Source organism: Lipotes vexillifer, unplaced genomic scaffold (assembly GCF_000442215.2).
Source record: "Lipotes vexillifer unplaced genomic scaffold, Lipotes_vexillifer_v1.1 scaffold633, whole genome shotgun sequence".
In the NCBI taxonomy this organism is placed as follows: domain Eukaryota; kingdom Metazoa; phylum Chordata; class Mammalia; order Artiodactyla; family Lipotidae; genus Lipotes; species Lipotes vexillifer.
Window position 1 is genome coordinate 591,152 of NW_006789455.1, and position 14,301 is coordinate 605,452.

The 14,301-nt window shown below is 41.6% G+C and overlaps 1 protein-coding gene across 1 annotated transcript in view; it reads left to right on the top strand.

The window, feature by feature from the left end:
• The window catches only part of SEMA5A (semaphorin 5A), a 306,987-nt gene that overhangs the window by 175,032 nt on the left and 117,654 nt on the right, over positions 1-14,301 (top strand). Inside the window, exon 9 of the mRNA XM_007462615.1 lies at positions 4,590-4,794. Coding sequence (XP_007462677.1) covers positions 4,590-4,794 — 205 coding nt within the window. The remainder of the gene's footprint in view (positions 1-4,589; positions 4,795-14,301) is intronic.

Sequence of the window (14,301 nt, forward strand, 5' to 3'; positions counted from 1 at the left end):
GCCCTCACTAGGAAAAGCATCAGTCACTTCCAGAAAACATTATTCAGATCCAGTGGCACACGTGCAGTGGGACAGACTCTGGTGGTTTTGATTACCACCAATCAAAAGTGATGGAGCCAAAATGGAAAACAGACCCTCAGAAGTGGTCAGGCAGATGAGAAGGCCACTGCTGGAGGACCAGATGGAGGAACTTGGTCAAGCCATCAGCACCTTTTGGTACAGGATACATGTTTGCAGCAAGACAGGGGGAAGGGTACCATCAAAATCAGGCCCTCTCAGCATGAGGCTAGGTGATCATGGACTTGCCCACCAAGGGTTGGCAAGCTAGGATGAGGATGGTTCTGTCATCCTTGAAAAAAATAAACAAGAATGCAAGTATTATTGTATTAAGAATTAGTACAAGTATTGATCTGATTACTTTCAGAGGTGTCAGCAAGACAGCCATTATGGGTGGTAAGCCACAGGAGGACGATGGCTATGTTCTTACTATTTTTATTGTTTTCTTCTTGCACAGAGTACCCCGGGTATCACACAGACACTGTGGGGGCCCGATGTACAAGGCACAGTGAGAACATTTGCAGCCCATTAGAGAGCTAAGTGGGTTCCTTATGATCCAATAAATATGTGCTATAAATTTAAATAGCTTTCAAAATGTTTGAAAAAGAATCCTTGGGTGAGATATTCATTATAGACTGGCAAAAGAAACCAGGACACTGTGGAGTATAGAGTATAGTTTAAAACCAGTTCTTGGCTAAAGATTTTGTCAGTCGGTTCCAACCTGTGGGGTTTTTTTTTACCACGCCACCAAGCAATTCTCCAACACCAACTGGGTGTCCAACAAGTCAACTCAATTCTGACACTGTTCACCCAGAAATAGCATCAGATCTGACAGATGGAGGGCTCAGTCCTGCAAGACTCTCCCCTTCAGCCCCACTTCAGATGCTATTCTGAAGTCTGGGTAGTCACCCATGCTTCTGACCTGTGGGCTACAGGTGGGACATTCCAAGTTTCGTTAGGTTCATTAATTGGCTAGAGAGGCTCACAGAACTCAAACATTTTACTTACTAGATCACTGGTTTATTATAAAGGACACAACTCAGGAAGAGCCAGATGGAAGAGATTCACAGGGCAAGTAGGGCAAGGTATGGGGAAAGGGCATGGAGCTCTTTCTGAGGTGGGTACGCTCCCTGAACCTCCACTTGTTCACCAACCCAGAAGCTCTGAGAGCTCCATCCTTTGGGGTTTTTATGGAGGGTTCCCTATAGGCGTGATTGATTAAATCATTTGGTCATTGGTGATGGATTCAACCTCCAGCACCCTTCTCCTTCCTGGAGGTCAGGGTGGTGGGACTGAAAGTTCCAACCCTCTAATCACATGGTTGGGTCCCCTGAGGACTAGCCCCCATCATTAGGTGAGGTCCAAAAGTCACCTTATTAACATAACAAAAGACACCTGTATTTCTCTCATCACTTAGGAAATTTCAAGTGTTTTAGGAGCTCTGTGACAGAACAGGGACAAAGGCCAAATATATATTTCTTATTACAAATCACAATATCATAGTGACAATTCAGGTTGCTGATTTAAGTAAGATAAAGCGTCGTGAAAACGACAAGGAACAGTCGGGGTTCCTGCTCTGAAGCCCCAGCTCACCCAGGCCTCTGTGTCACTTAGGTCCCCGGATTCTTCAAGAGCAGCCAGAGGTCCTCAGTTTTATATTATGTCTCCTGATTTTTCTGATGCCAATTTTTTACACTGTGCATAGAAAACAAAGCCTGCATGCAAAACTTCACCCAGCAGTCAGATTGCTCATTGCTACCCGTGACTTAAGTATTGCTGCTGATTTCAGGAATAGAAAACCACCCAACACTGTCACTCTCAGAACTAGAACTCACCTGGATAGACTTCAGAGCATTTTGTAACACATTTGTCAACAGGCAATGTCTCTGTCCTCCAAGTGTTACTGTTAAATACATTAATTATGGAAAATCTCCTGGCACGCCCCCCTGCCCCAATGCAACTGCTATGTATTCACCCACTGATTCCTTCCTCCCTTTATTTATTCATTCATTCCCTCTGGCCCCTGCAGCTCAATGGCCCATAGAATTGCTGCCCTGCTACTAGACGGACGCATTGACCATTTACCATTGTTTGAATGGCTTCTCTGTGCCAGGCACACGGCCTTGTTCCTTGGCACTTACAGGCACTTTCAATTAACTTACAAATGCTCTCCACTGATAGTCTCAGTTGGCCTCACAGCAGCCCTGTGAAGTGAGCAGAGGAAGTGTTTTTCTAGCCACCTTATAGGTAAAGAGGCAGAGGCTGAGAGGCAGGGCCTCACCTGAGGCCACAGAGCTGTACCCTTCACCTCCTCCTGACCATCCCACCACCTGGTACCTGGGGCCCCCTGCAAGGGTGTGACATTCAACTAAGCATTGGACCAGTCTTGGAATCCATTTTGCTCCAAGACACTTTAATTTTAAATCAGCCTATCATTTTATGGCACGTAGGATATTTTATCAAGTGCTACAAAAATACTGTCTATTCTTAAAAAGCCATGTCCATCTTATACTTTTGCACCTCTAACCTATTATAAAACCAAGTATTCGAAAATGCCATGTTATAAAGGTAGTTTCAGATGGTATGAACAGGGAAATTCATTTCCATCAAACCTACTTCTATGGAGTTCTGCCAAGGATCAGCCTTTATTGGTACCACAATTTAAAGTTTATGAAAGAAATGAGAAAGCTTGGTGATAATTTTCTGATTCTATGTTCTGCCCCAGGAAAGCTTTGCTTGCTTTCCTACCCCTCTTTTAACCTCATCGTTGCCCAGGACCATCCTACATAACACCTGCCAGCCTTTTCGCAGCACAGCTCTGAGTTTAATTCTCAGCAATTTCCAGGCCTAATTTTTTTCCCCTGTGTATCACAGATTCCTCTTTGTGGTATTTCTTCTACCTGAGAATCTTCTTCCTTCCTTCCTATTTCCTTCTGATTTCTTCCTTTACACTCTTCTCTCTGCCCATCTCCCTTCCTTCCTCACTTCCTTTATCTTACTCCCCTCTCTTCTTGAAAATTCATCACTGTTGGGGAGAAAGCAAGTTTCCTTTGCCCTTCTAGATTCTTCTGACCAGTCTAAGAATTAAATTAACATGACACAGATTAACGGGAGAAAATCCAACCAAAGTTTAATAACATGTATACATTGGAGGGACCCAGGAAAACTGAATAACTCACCCAAGTGGCCGAAACCCTCATCTTAAATACCATCTTTAGCTTAAAGATGAAAGAGCATGTTGAGGGTAGTGGTTTGAGACTTCAAAGGGGAGGAAAGCAATTGACCTGGAGATAGAAAAGCAAATCCTTGGTAAATAAGTGTTTGCTGGGCCTACAGAGACAATGGGACCCTGAGGGGGCTCTGATCTCTAGGCCCTGCTGAGTTTCTCCCACTACACTTAGCCCATATTCTTTGCTGATATCTCTGGAGATAGCTCTATTCCAGAAACAGGCCCTCCATCTAAATTTTTTAGGCATTTAGGGGGAAGGTCAAAATTCTTCCTGAGTCTATTGGGCCTTCGTTGTTTTCAGGTCGAAATAATCCACATACCAGAGAGACATTTTGAGGTGGAAAGTTTTGCTCCCCTGCCCCATGTTTTTTCTCGGATGCTCGACTCTCTATGTGAAGATTTTGCTTCTTCTAGCTCAGAATATGAGCACAAAGCAAAAAGGCCAGCACAGTGTTTTGTAGCCCATGTAAAAGACAGTAGAACAATATCACATAGTTTACAGATTAAAATGACCTAATTCTATCTCCGTGGAATCCATGTCTTGCTTATAAACCCACCATTCCAAGGAAAACTAGCAAATCTACGTGATGCATTTGATTAATGTGTTTTCCATCTGGGAACCTGATTTGTCTGACAGATTGAGTAGTGTGCACTTAGCCAGACAGCTCCCAAGGGACTCCACAGGTAACGTGGAGATTTTCTGTATATGCTGTTAGAATTGAAGTTAGCAACGACTTCTACTCCATTTTCTTCAAGCTTCTGATCATTCATTTATTTTTCTTTAACTTTTTATTTTATATTGGAGTGTAGTTGGCTAACAATGTTGTGATAGTTTCAGGTGTACAGCAAAGTGATTCAGTTAAACATATACACATATCTATTCTTTTTCAAATTTTTTTCCCTCTTAGGTTGTTATACAACATTGAGCAAAGTTCCCTGTGCTATCCAGTAGGTCCTTGTTAGTTTTCCATTTTAAATAGAGCATGTGTACATGTCAGTCACAAACTCCCTGACTATCCCTCCCCACACCCATCCCCCGCCATAGCCATAAGTTGGTTCTCTAAGTCTGTGAGTCTGTTTCTGTATTGTAGACAAGTTCATTTGTTCTCATCGTTCATTTATGATGGGAGTAGAGAGACTCCCCAAATATAACAAGTTCAAACCTAAAATGGGAGGAACAGCAAGGATGGGGACTTTGGCGGAAATGGAGAAGGGAGCACATTGGCCCACGCAGGAGTTCAGATTCCCAGTTGACCTCCAGCTGGGGTGGCTGGTTCCAGTAACCGCATGTCTTCTTCTGCAGTGTGGCACCTTGGACCAGGGCCTGTACGTGAACCTGACGGAAAGGAACCTGCAGGATGCTCAGAAGTTCATCCTGATGCATGAGGTGGTACAACCAGTGACTGCAGTGCCCTCCTTCATGGAGGACAACAGCCGCTTTTCCCATGTGGCCGTCGACCTGGTGCAGGGCAGGGACGCGCTCATCCACATCATTTATTTGGCCACAGGTAGGAGCTCACCCTCCTCTGAGGAGCTTTCTATCATCTCCTGATTTTGTGTTTTAAATTCTAAACATGAGATCTCAGTGCCAAGCTTTGGGTCTCTCTTCTTTCCTCCAAGCAGCAAAGCCCAGGATGCTTCCTTATCTTTGTCATCCTCCGAAAATAATCTCATCATCTTTTTCCACTGTGATTTTTATAATTTTTATTGGAAAACCAATGCCTCATGATTTCTTTCTTTCAATTTCATTGAAGTATAGTTGATTTACAATGTTGTGTTAATTTCTGCTGTACAGCAAAGGGATTCAGTTATATATGTGTGTGTGTATCCTTCTTTGTGTTCTATTACATTATGGTTTATCACAGGATATTGAATATAGTTCCTGGTGCTATACAGTAAGACCTTGTCGTTTATCCATAATATGTATACTATTTTGCATCTGCTAATCCCAAACTCCTAATCCTTCCCTTCTTCAGCCCACCCTCCCCCTTAGCAACCACAAGTCTGTTCTCTCTGTCTGTGAGCTGGTTTCTGTTCCATAGATAAGTTCATTTGTGTCGTGTTTTAGATTCCACATGTAAGTAATATATGGTATTTGTCTTTCTCTTTCTGACTTACTCTGCTTAGTATCATAATCTCTAGGTCCATCCATGTTGCTGCAAATGACATTATTGCACTCTTTTTTATGGTTGGGTAATATTCCATTGTATATATATATAAAATCATATCTTTATCCATTCATCTGTTGATGGACAGGATGTTTCCATGTCTTGGCTATTGTAAATACTGATTTCTTAACTAGTATTTCTCAACTACTCATAAAATACATCTTTTCTTGGAAAGACCATTTTAATTCAGATAATTTAAGACAGTGAAATTTGTTAGAGGACATTGTCTGGTGAAGTATTATCCTGAGATTGTCATGATTTCCAATTGATTTACAAACAGTGCTCACAGCAATATATTCCTGTTGTAGGATTGTAGGTAGAAGCATTCTGAAGAATATGTTTGGGGGCATAAATAAGAAAATATTTTACAGAAAACACAGGCAACAATGCTTATCAAATTATCAGTGACAACTAGACCTCTTCGGTTTCCACAGTAACTCACCTGTTGAAGGCAGGTTCCATCTCTGTTCATTACGTGAACAGCGCCAGGTGCCCTAGGCTGGCCTCGTGGCTGGGTCTTAGTTTTACAAACTTGCCCAGCTCTTTCGTGCTTCAGGTCCTCCCATATAGAAAATCCCGCTTTGTGAAGTCCACCCCATCCCTACACCCTCTGTCCAGTGTTTTGTATAGTTGGCACTTTTCCATAGAACACAGTTTCCACTGTTGTTGTTTATAATATCTTATATCCATCAGTTGGTTAATTTTATTTACAAAGTTGCTAAGATTTACTGAGCTTTTACTATTTCGCGGTTCATCTGAGTGCTGATGAAGTGAGATGGTGAGCAGATCAGCAGCATCTTTCTCTATATTCCTGCGGGGACAGCACATAACGAACCAACCACTAAGGAAATCGTGAGAAGTGATGCCAAGCTTATGCAGTGGGTGTGACCAAAGCGATGTGGTAGGAGAGCCAGGAAGGCTTCTGTGCTTGGCCGATGACGTTAAGCTGAGAGCTGACCAAGGAGGAAGAGCTGGTTTTGCACAAGGAGGGACACAGCCAAAGAGCCAGATGCAGCAGTGGTCAGCTGTGGCCGGTGCTGCTGTGTGGTCAGCTCAGCTAAGGACAGAGATGTGACCATTGCATCACCAAAGGAGGCCACTGGTGCCTCTAAAGGTCAGTCTAAGGGAGGAGTGGGGGACAGGGAGGGATCATGGGGAAGGTTAGGGGGAAACAGCTACCATGAGCAAGGCTTCCGGAAGCTATTCAGTGAAGGCCTGTAGAAGATGGATGTGTTGGCCTGAGGGGATGGGACCTCAAGTCTGTTTTTTTTTTTTTTTTTTCTTGCGTTATGCGGGCCTCTCACTGTTGTGGCCTCTCCCATTTGTGGAGCACAGGCTCCGGACGCGCAGGCTCAGTGGCCATGGCTCACGGGCCCAGCTGCTCCGCGGCATGTGGGATCTTCCCGAAACGGGGCACGAACCCGCGTCTCCTGCATCGGCAGGTGGACTCTCAAGCACTGCGCCACCAGGGAAGCCCCTCAAGTCTGTTTTAAGAGCAGATAAGGAATTACCATCACAGTGTCTATCTTGCTCACCAGAGTCTAAGATGGAACCATGACGCTTTTTCTGCTATTTTCATCTTAATTCCCCCGTAGGGTGTGGTAGCTTGAGGAGTGAATGAAATGGACCTTTCCAAAATTTTCCTATTTTATTTTCTCCCATAAATGTTCCGGTTGATGCCACAGAGAATAGAGTCCTCTTGGAAATCTAGGAGGCTGTTGAGTTCCTCATCAGTACTTGGAGGAGGGATGGTGAAGGGAGATGGGCTGGTCCTGAGCAGGCCTGGGTAGGTCAGCACAGAGCAGCCTATGGCCTCAACTTGAGAAACCTGACCTAGTCCACGACCAAGGCCATGGGAAGGTCATGTTTGTTTCCATTGTACTTATTGGTTTGTAGATGGCCATCTTCTTGCTGTGTCCTCAGTTGGTGGAAGAGAGATCATCTCTCTCCTGTCTCTTCTTATAAGGGCACTAATCCCATCATGGGGCTCCACCCTCATGACCTAATTACCTCCTAAAGGTCCCACCTCCAAATATCATTTCTTTGAAGATTAGAGCTTCAGTGTGAATTTTGGGCCTCTCACATTCAGTCCATAGCAATGAGCAACTTGTTCTGTCAACTTAAAACATGGCCACTGGAATAAAATATTTGAGGATTTTTATTACAAACAACATGTTTGAACAGAATCTAAATCAAATTCCCACAGAACAACTTAGATAAATTACCAATCTGAGATTAAATTATAGTCAGCATCTGTGGCTTTTTAAATGGTACAGCCTTCTAGAAACTTGCTTGCTCAAGTCTCTTTTGAATGATCTCATGATTGGGCTGCTGCTCTTCCCCTCCCCCTCTGGTTCCCATCCCCTCCCACGCTAAAGCTAGGGGATTAGCTCAGCCTGAAGTAGCTATGGTTACCCCAGGCTGTCTGATCCTGGCTCCAGGTTTATCTCATTCTGATAATGATAGACCGCAAGCCACTCAACAAATATGTCCTACAGAGATTCACTTTTTTGTTCTGCAGACCTGATTTGTTGCTTTTGTTTTAATCTGCTGCCTGTTTGTAAATTCAGTCATGGCATAGCAAGATGTACTAACAGCAATCACAGGATGGGATTATGGGGAACGATGCCATACACAGAACTCTTCTGCAGTTTCCATGACTGACTAGTCAGGTTGTTTGTTAAACTCAAGGGGAAGGGGTTTTGCAGTGGGTGAAGGCCCCTTCTAGCAGGGAAATAACCATGGATACATGAGGTCCCAAAGAGAGCCCTGTTCCCAACCACATGAAGGGACTCAGGGCAGACATGCAGAGTTCTCCTAGCATCTGGATACATAGATGTTATTTAAGTTTGTTTAGACTAGTTTGATGATTCTAACTTTAGGACCTCTTAAAGTACAAATTTCATGTCTCAACCAAGTTCTGGATCTTTTCATTTATCTCTTATAGCACTGATGAATACATTTTGAAGGTGATCTCTTCTTTTACAAGTTTTAGTTCAGAATAAAATTTAGCTTTAAAGGATGTCATTTTTAATGATCCAGCAGATAGCTTTCTTCTTTATTTCCAAGGCACTGAAATGTAAAAATGGAATATTAGAAAGAATATCCAAAAACGCCAGTCTGTTTTAACTAAACCAGCTAAGAGCTGAACAACTCCTAACAAGTAGGGATGAAAAAGATTACAGAATTTGACCTTTAAAATTCAGAAGGCTGATGTTTATGTGTCCTTTTATTTATATCTTACCCAAGTAGTTTACATCAAGTCAAACCTGGGATGCATTAGATGATAAACTGAGTCCACATGCTGTACCTTATTCAGGAATTAATAAGTGCTCAGCCGACAGAGCATGAGGGTAACATTCACAACCAGTGAATGTGAAGATGGAATACTTCCTAACTTGCTAAAAAAATCAGTTTGATATGTTGGGTTTGGGAATCAGGTTTTGTGATAACTTATTTTCTCTCACCTGGAGTTTACTTGAATAAGCACAAATTGGAGAACTCCTATTCATGGCGATTTGAAAGCTGGTTAATTTTATTTGTCAGTATTATCTAAAAATTGAAGTGAAAAAACCTCTGTTCATTGTTCAGTTCACTTTGCTTCTTGCAGCTTGAATGGCATTTCCCTCCTGGCCACCAGGGAAGGCTGTTTGACTCAGGGGCCACCCCCCTGAGTCAAGCAGCCTTTCCCTGACCCCTTCTGGGTCTGTTTTCATGCTACTCCCATCTCTCTCCTGTTGGAAATCCGGCCACGGTTAGGCACATTATCTGGGCCATGACTGTGCTGATACTTTGTAAGTTATTCCTTTGAAGGTCTTCTCAGAGCAGGAGACAAAATGGCAATGGTAACTCCTTTAGGATATTTATGACTGGAGATCTATACGTGGCTGTGTCTTATATCCAAACAGCTGCTCAGTGCCCCTCTACAAAGATAAAATTAGCATCATGTTGACCATCCACATATTCTGGGAATCTTGATTTGCGGAACCCTGTCTCTTCTGGCACCTCTCCCTCTGTGATATTCCTTTGCCAGCTCCATGTGTTCTCTCTGCCCCTCACCTATGGCTGTTGCTCTGCCCTTAGTTATGGTTGTTCTAATTCTATGGTATCTCCCTGGAAATACCATTCAGTTTCAGAGTTTCTACCGTCCTCTCTAGGGTGAAATATGTTACTTTATTTTCACTTGATCTCAATTCCAGTGTGTCTACCAATCTGCCCCTTCTCCCATATGCTTTCTTGCTTTTGTTCAGGTACCACGTTCTATAGTTTTGAACCCTTTGCCACCTCTGCTAACCACTTATTTTATTTTTCCATAACTGTTTATTCCCTTAACTCAAACCCTTCTTATTTCTGGAGCGCTATTTTAGACCACTGTCTGTTCGACGAGGGCATGGCTAAGACTCACCTCGAGGGCATGAGAAATGTGGGCTCCTGAGCCCAACCCCATGAGATTCTGATTCAGCACAGAGAGTAGGGTGTTTCTAACAGGAGCCCAGATCAACTCAATGCTGGGCATTTCTGGTCCATATTTAAGTACTGCTGTTCTAGAGGAAATAATAGTTTTGTTTTGTTTGTTTGTTTGTTTAATTTAGAATCACTTCTCTATAATAAATGTACGTTGCCTCTCTCTGTGCTTGGGCCCTGACATTATTGTGATTGATTTCTAATTGTTTGTGATGCAGATACAAAATCTGTTATCCAACATGAGCGGAGCAGACATATTTACAGTTCATCTCCGTAGTTGCTGGTATGATTTGCTAACTAGTTAGCAAAACAGATGTGACTTGATTTGAAAGAAAATGTTTTAGGATGCAGCAAGCTGATACAGAATGACTAAAATATATCAGGCTAAAAAAAAGTCAGAAATCATATGTAATAGAACCTGGTGGTCTAGGCTGGGACAGGCAAAAGTACTAGGAATGATTTCTCTGAAATAAAGGAAGAATTGAGTCTGTACATTTCAAAACACACCATATTTGAGCAATATTGACTCAGAATAAAAGAACACTGAATGTAGTCAGGTTAAGTCTTTAAATTGCAAAAGTAAAGAAAGAATTATTCAGGTACTCAGGAGAAAAAAATACCTACAAATGGAAAAAAATGTTAGGTGGCTCCAGAACACTCTCTGACTGCATAAATCTGTGAAATGTGGTCAAAAATATTCTGAAAAAAAAAAGAAAATATGAATCAAGAGTATTATATTCAACCAGGAATAAAGAAAACAGGCAGACATGCCGCAAAATGAAAATCTCAAGCAATAGAATAAATACCAGGAGTGTCTTTTACAAGCAAAAAACAAGGCTAATTACTGGCTAGATTCAGCCAAACAAATGGTGGAGAAGCTTTGAGAAAGAAAGGAAAACAAAATAAAACAAAATAATGGAACACTCAAGACCAGATTTCAAGTAAAGCAATATATGTAAAAATTGGAGGAAAATTGAATGTGACTCAAGAGTTTCATTCTAGTCTAATCTTTCCTTCAAAAATAAAGGTACATGGAGAATTTAGGGATATAGCATGTATCAAAACAGAAAACCCTGATTTCTAGTTAAAGAAGAATATATCAGAAGGGAAATATCAGGAGAGAAGTCATGGAAAAATGGTGGGTGGTGAGCTGAGGATCCATTTTAATTTCAGATGAAAGAAAAATTAAAGTGTCCTATAGAACATGAAGGGCTCTGAGAGCTGGTGAAGCATCGTGTGTACAGAACACTCAGAGATGGTCCATGAACTGGACATGTCTTAAGCCCCTCCTCAGATTTCCTTGGCCTTCCTTTCTCCTGGACCCTCAGCCTTTTGCTCCATCTCAGCTGTCACCTGGGCTGATAAATGCCTGGGCTGGATCATGAGGTTCTTCCCACTGGTGCTGACCAGCAGGTGGCCAGGCCCTCGTGCCACTTCTGGACATGGATGAGACCTCACACCACTGGCCTGGGATATAGCTTCTCAAGCAGATGCTAAAGGATCTGGGAGGTACAACGCGGAAGTGCAGGGGTATTAACTCCCGTGAGGCTAATCTCAACCAACAAGAGGCAGGGTATGGGAAGGAACCACCTAATAAATTCCTTTCTCTTTTTTCCTTCCAATAGGCTATTCAGGAACTCAATGGGTTCTTCACATAGCCAAGCAGATATCTCTTTGTGGCTCAGCATACAGGAGTGGCCCATGGTAACTCTTCACACGGCACTACTCCCCTCTTCCCGCTGTATCTCTTCCCTCACTCACACAGCCCTGGGGTTGTACCCCTAATGAAGCATCAGCTTCTAATCCTTGCTTCATACTCTGCTTTCTAGGCAATCACACTAAGGAAGAATTCACCCAACCATGTAGAGTTGTCCGGTTACAAATGAAGGCAGGGATAAATGATATATGCTCTATAGACCATATTAAGGCTTTAATACAAATATAATAATAATAATAATAATAATAATAATGAGTGAGGGACAGACCTCAAGTATTGCCTTGAACTAAAGTACATAAGACTTAAGGACCCTAGGGTAATCTTTTTAGGCACCAAAAATTAAGTAATACATTTACTGTTGCTGTTACTATTATCTCCCTTAATATGTATAAGCAATTTGTAACTACCTAAGTGTCACAAGCAAGCATTAATTTGTGAAAATCTGGGACTTCCCTAGTGGTCCAGTGGTTAAGACTCTGTACTTCCAATGCAAAAGGCATGGGTTCAGTCCCTGGTCGGGGAAGTAAGTTCCCACATGCCGTGCAGTGCAGCCAAAAAAAGTATAAAAAGAAATTTGTGAAATTCCTATAGGGGAAAGATGTTTTACAATCACTCCAAATTCTGTCCTTTTCACTGGAAATTGGAAATCCAAACCTAATTTGGATTTTCTCTATATGTGCCCATTTATGTAAGGTGTTCCCTTGGCTGAAAGGGAGCATTATGTCGTTCTAGTGCTTATTTGATAAAACTTAATGAATTTTGAGTTTAATGATAAAGTAATTGTAATGAATAACAACAATGTATGAAAATTCCAATTACCTGGTGTTATGGTTAAATTGTGTTCCCACAGAGGATATGTTGCAGTCCTAACCCACCAATAGTGCAAAATGTGACCTTATTTGGAAATAGGGTCTTTGCAGATGTAATTAGATAAGATTAAGTTGTACTGGAGTAGGGTGGACCCTTAATCCAATATGACTGGTGTTCTTATAAGAAGAGGAGAAAGACATGCACAGGAGAATGACATGTGACAACACAAGCAGAGATTGGATGTGGCTGAAAGCCAGGGACCACCACTGATGGACAGCCACCACCAGAAGCTGGGAAGATACAAAGAAGGATTTTACTCAGAGTCTCCAGGGAGCATGGCCCTGCCAACACCTTGATTTCAGACTTTTAGCCTCCAGAACAGTGAGATGATAAATTTCTATTGCTTTAAGTAATTTAGAAAGTGGTGTTCTATTATAGCTGCCCCAGGACACTAATCCACCTGGGTATACTTTTTCACTTTGCACCTGATCTTGCAGCCAACTTAAAACGTTAACCTGGCTTTCTCCTGCTCCCCTGACATTTCTCAATGTCCTAAACTTAACAAACAAAATTAGTATTTTATATTAGGATCTGATAAACTCTATGAGTGTATTAAGCAGCATTATCTATTCATAAATCCTCCAGGATCTTAAGTCAATATTAGAAAACATGGGATAGATTTTACATTTCACCTAATATTATACTAAATTGAGGATATGACTTTGTATTTATGCATATTTATAAATACAGTAACAATCCATTCATTATTCATAAAAAAATACACCCAAAAAATCAGTATTTTAGTATTACTTTATGTCAGCCCCAATTAAAATGAAAAATCTGTTGAATACAATTTAATATATGCCAAATCACTTAAAATGGTATAACGTTTTGTTTTACTAAATATAGGAACCTTAATTTTTGCTTTTTAATGTGTTTTGGTTTTAAACATGTTTTCTGAGTAATTTTAGTACTTTATGCCTAGTTCCCCAACCACAAAATAATCTGAAGTTATACGCTAATTAGTAAATGTCCCAATTTACTCTAAATTGATGCAATCCACTTCTGCCTTTAGAGAGGACATTTAATTAGTAAATGTCCCAATTTACTCTAAATTGATGCAATCCACTTCTGCCTTTAGAGAGGAGACAATTTTGCTGTTTTCTTCTCAGTCTGCTTTCTCTATCCTGCCTTTCTTTGTTTTAGACCCATGTAAATCTTTCATTCTCTCTTTCATGTTTCACATGATCAGGATTGACTGACAGTTGCCCCAGGTAGTAAAGTGTTGCAGTCTGTGGACGAAAGAAATACAAACTATCTCTCTTCACCTCATCTTTTCATATAAATCCTGCCCGATGTGCATTTTTCATATAACCTCTTTAGATGTCATGGCAGGTCCTGCGTCATGTTCCCAGGCCTGCTATCCTCCTGTTTCTACGAAATTCTAGTTAGTCTATCATTGTTTCTGTGTGAAATGATGTCATAACTCCAAACAGGTTTTGGCAACATCCACCCAATGTCCCAGGTTTTCTTGTTTTGTGAATTATAGATCTCCATTTCTGCAGAGAAACCTTCAGACCACTTACTGTGAGGAATTTCCCTGGGGGTCCAGTTTTTAGGACTCCAAGCTTCCACTGCAAGGGGTCTGGGTTCGATCCCTGGTCGGGCAGGGAACTAAGATCCCACAAGCCATGCCGTGGTAAGGCGAGTCTAATGTAGATCACCATTTATTGGAATGCATAATTTAGGGTATGTTTTTGCAGATACTTTTATCCTGGAAATTCAGTTATGAGAAGACTCACTTGTCTGCCAACGTGATGATGAACCTGCAAGTGTTATTATAAAAGAACTTTTCT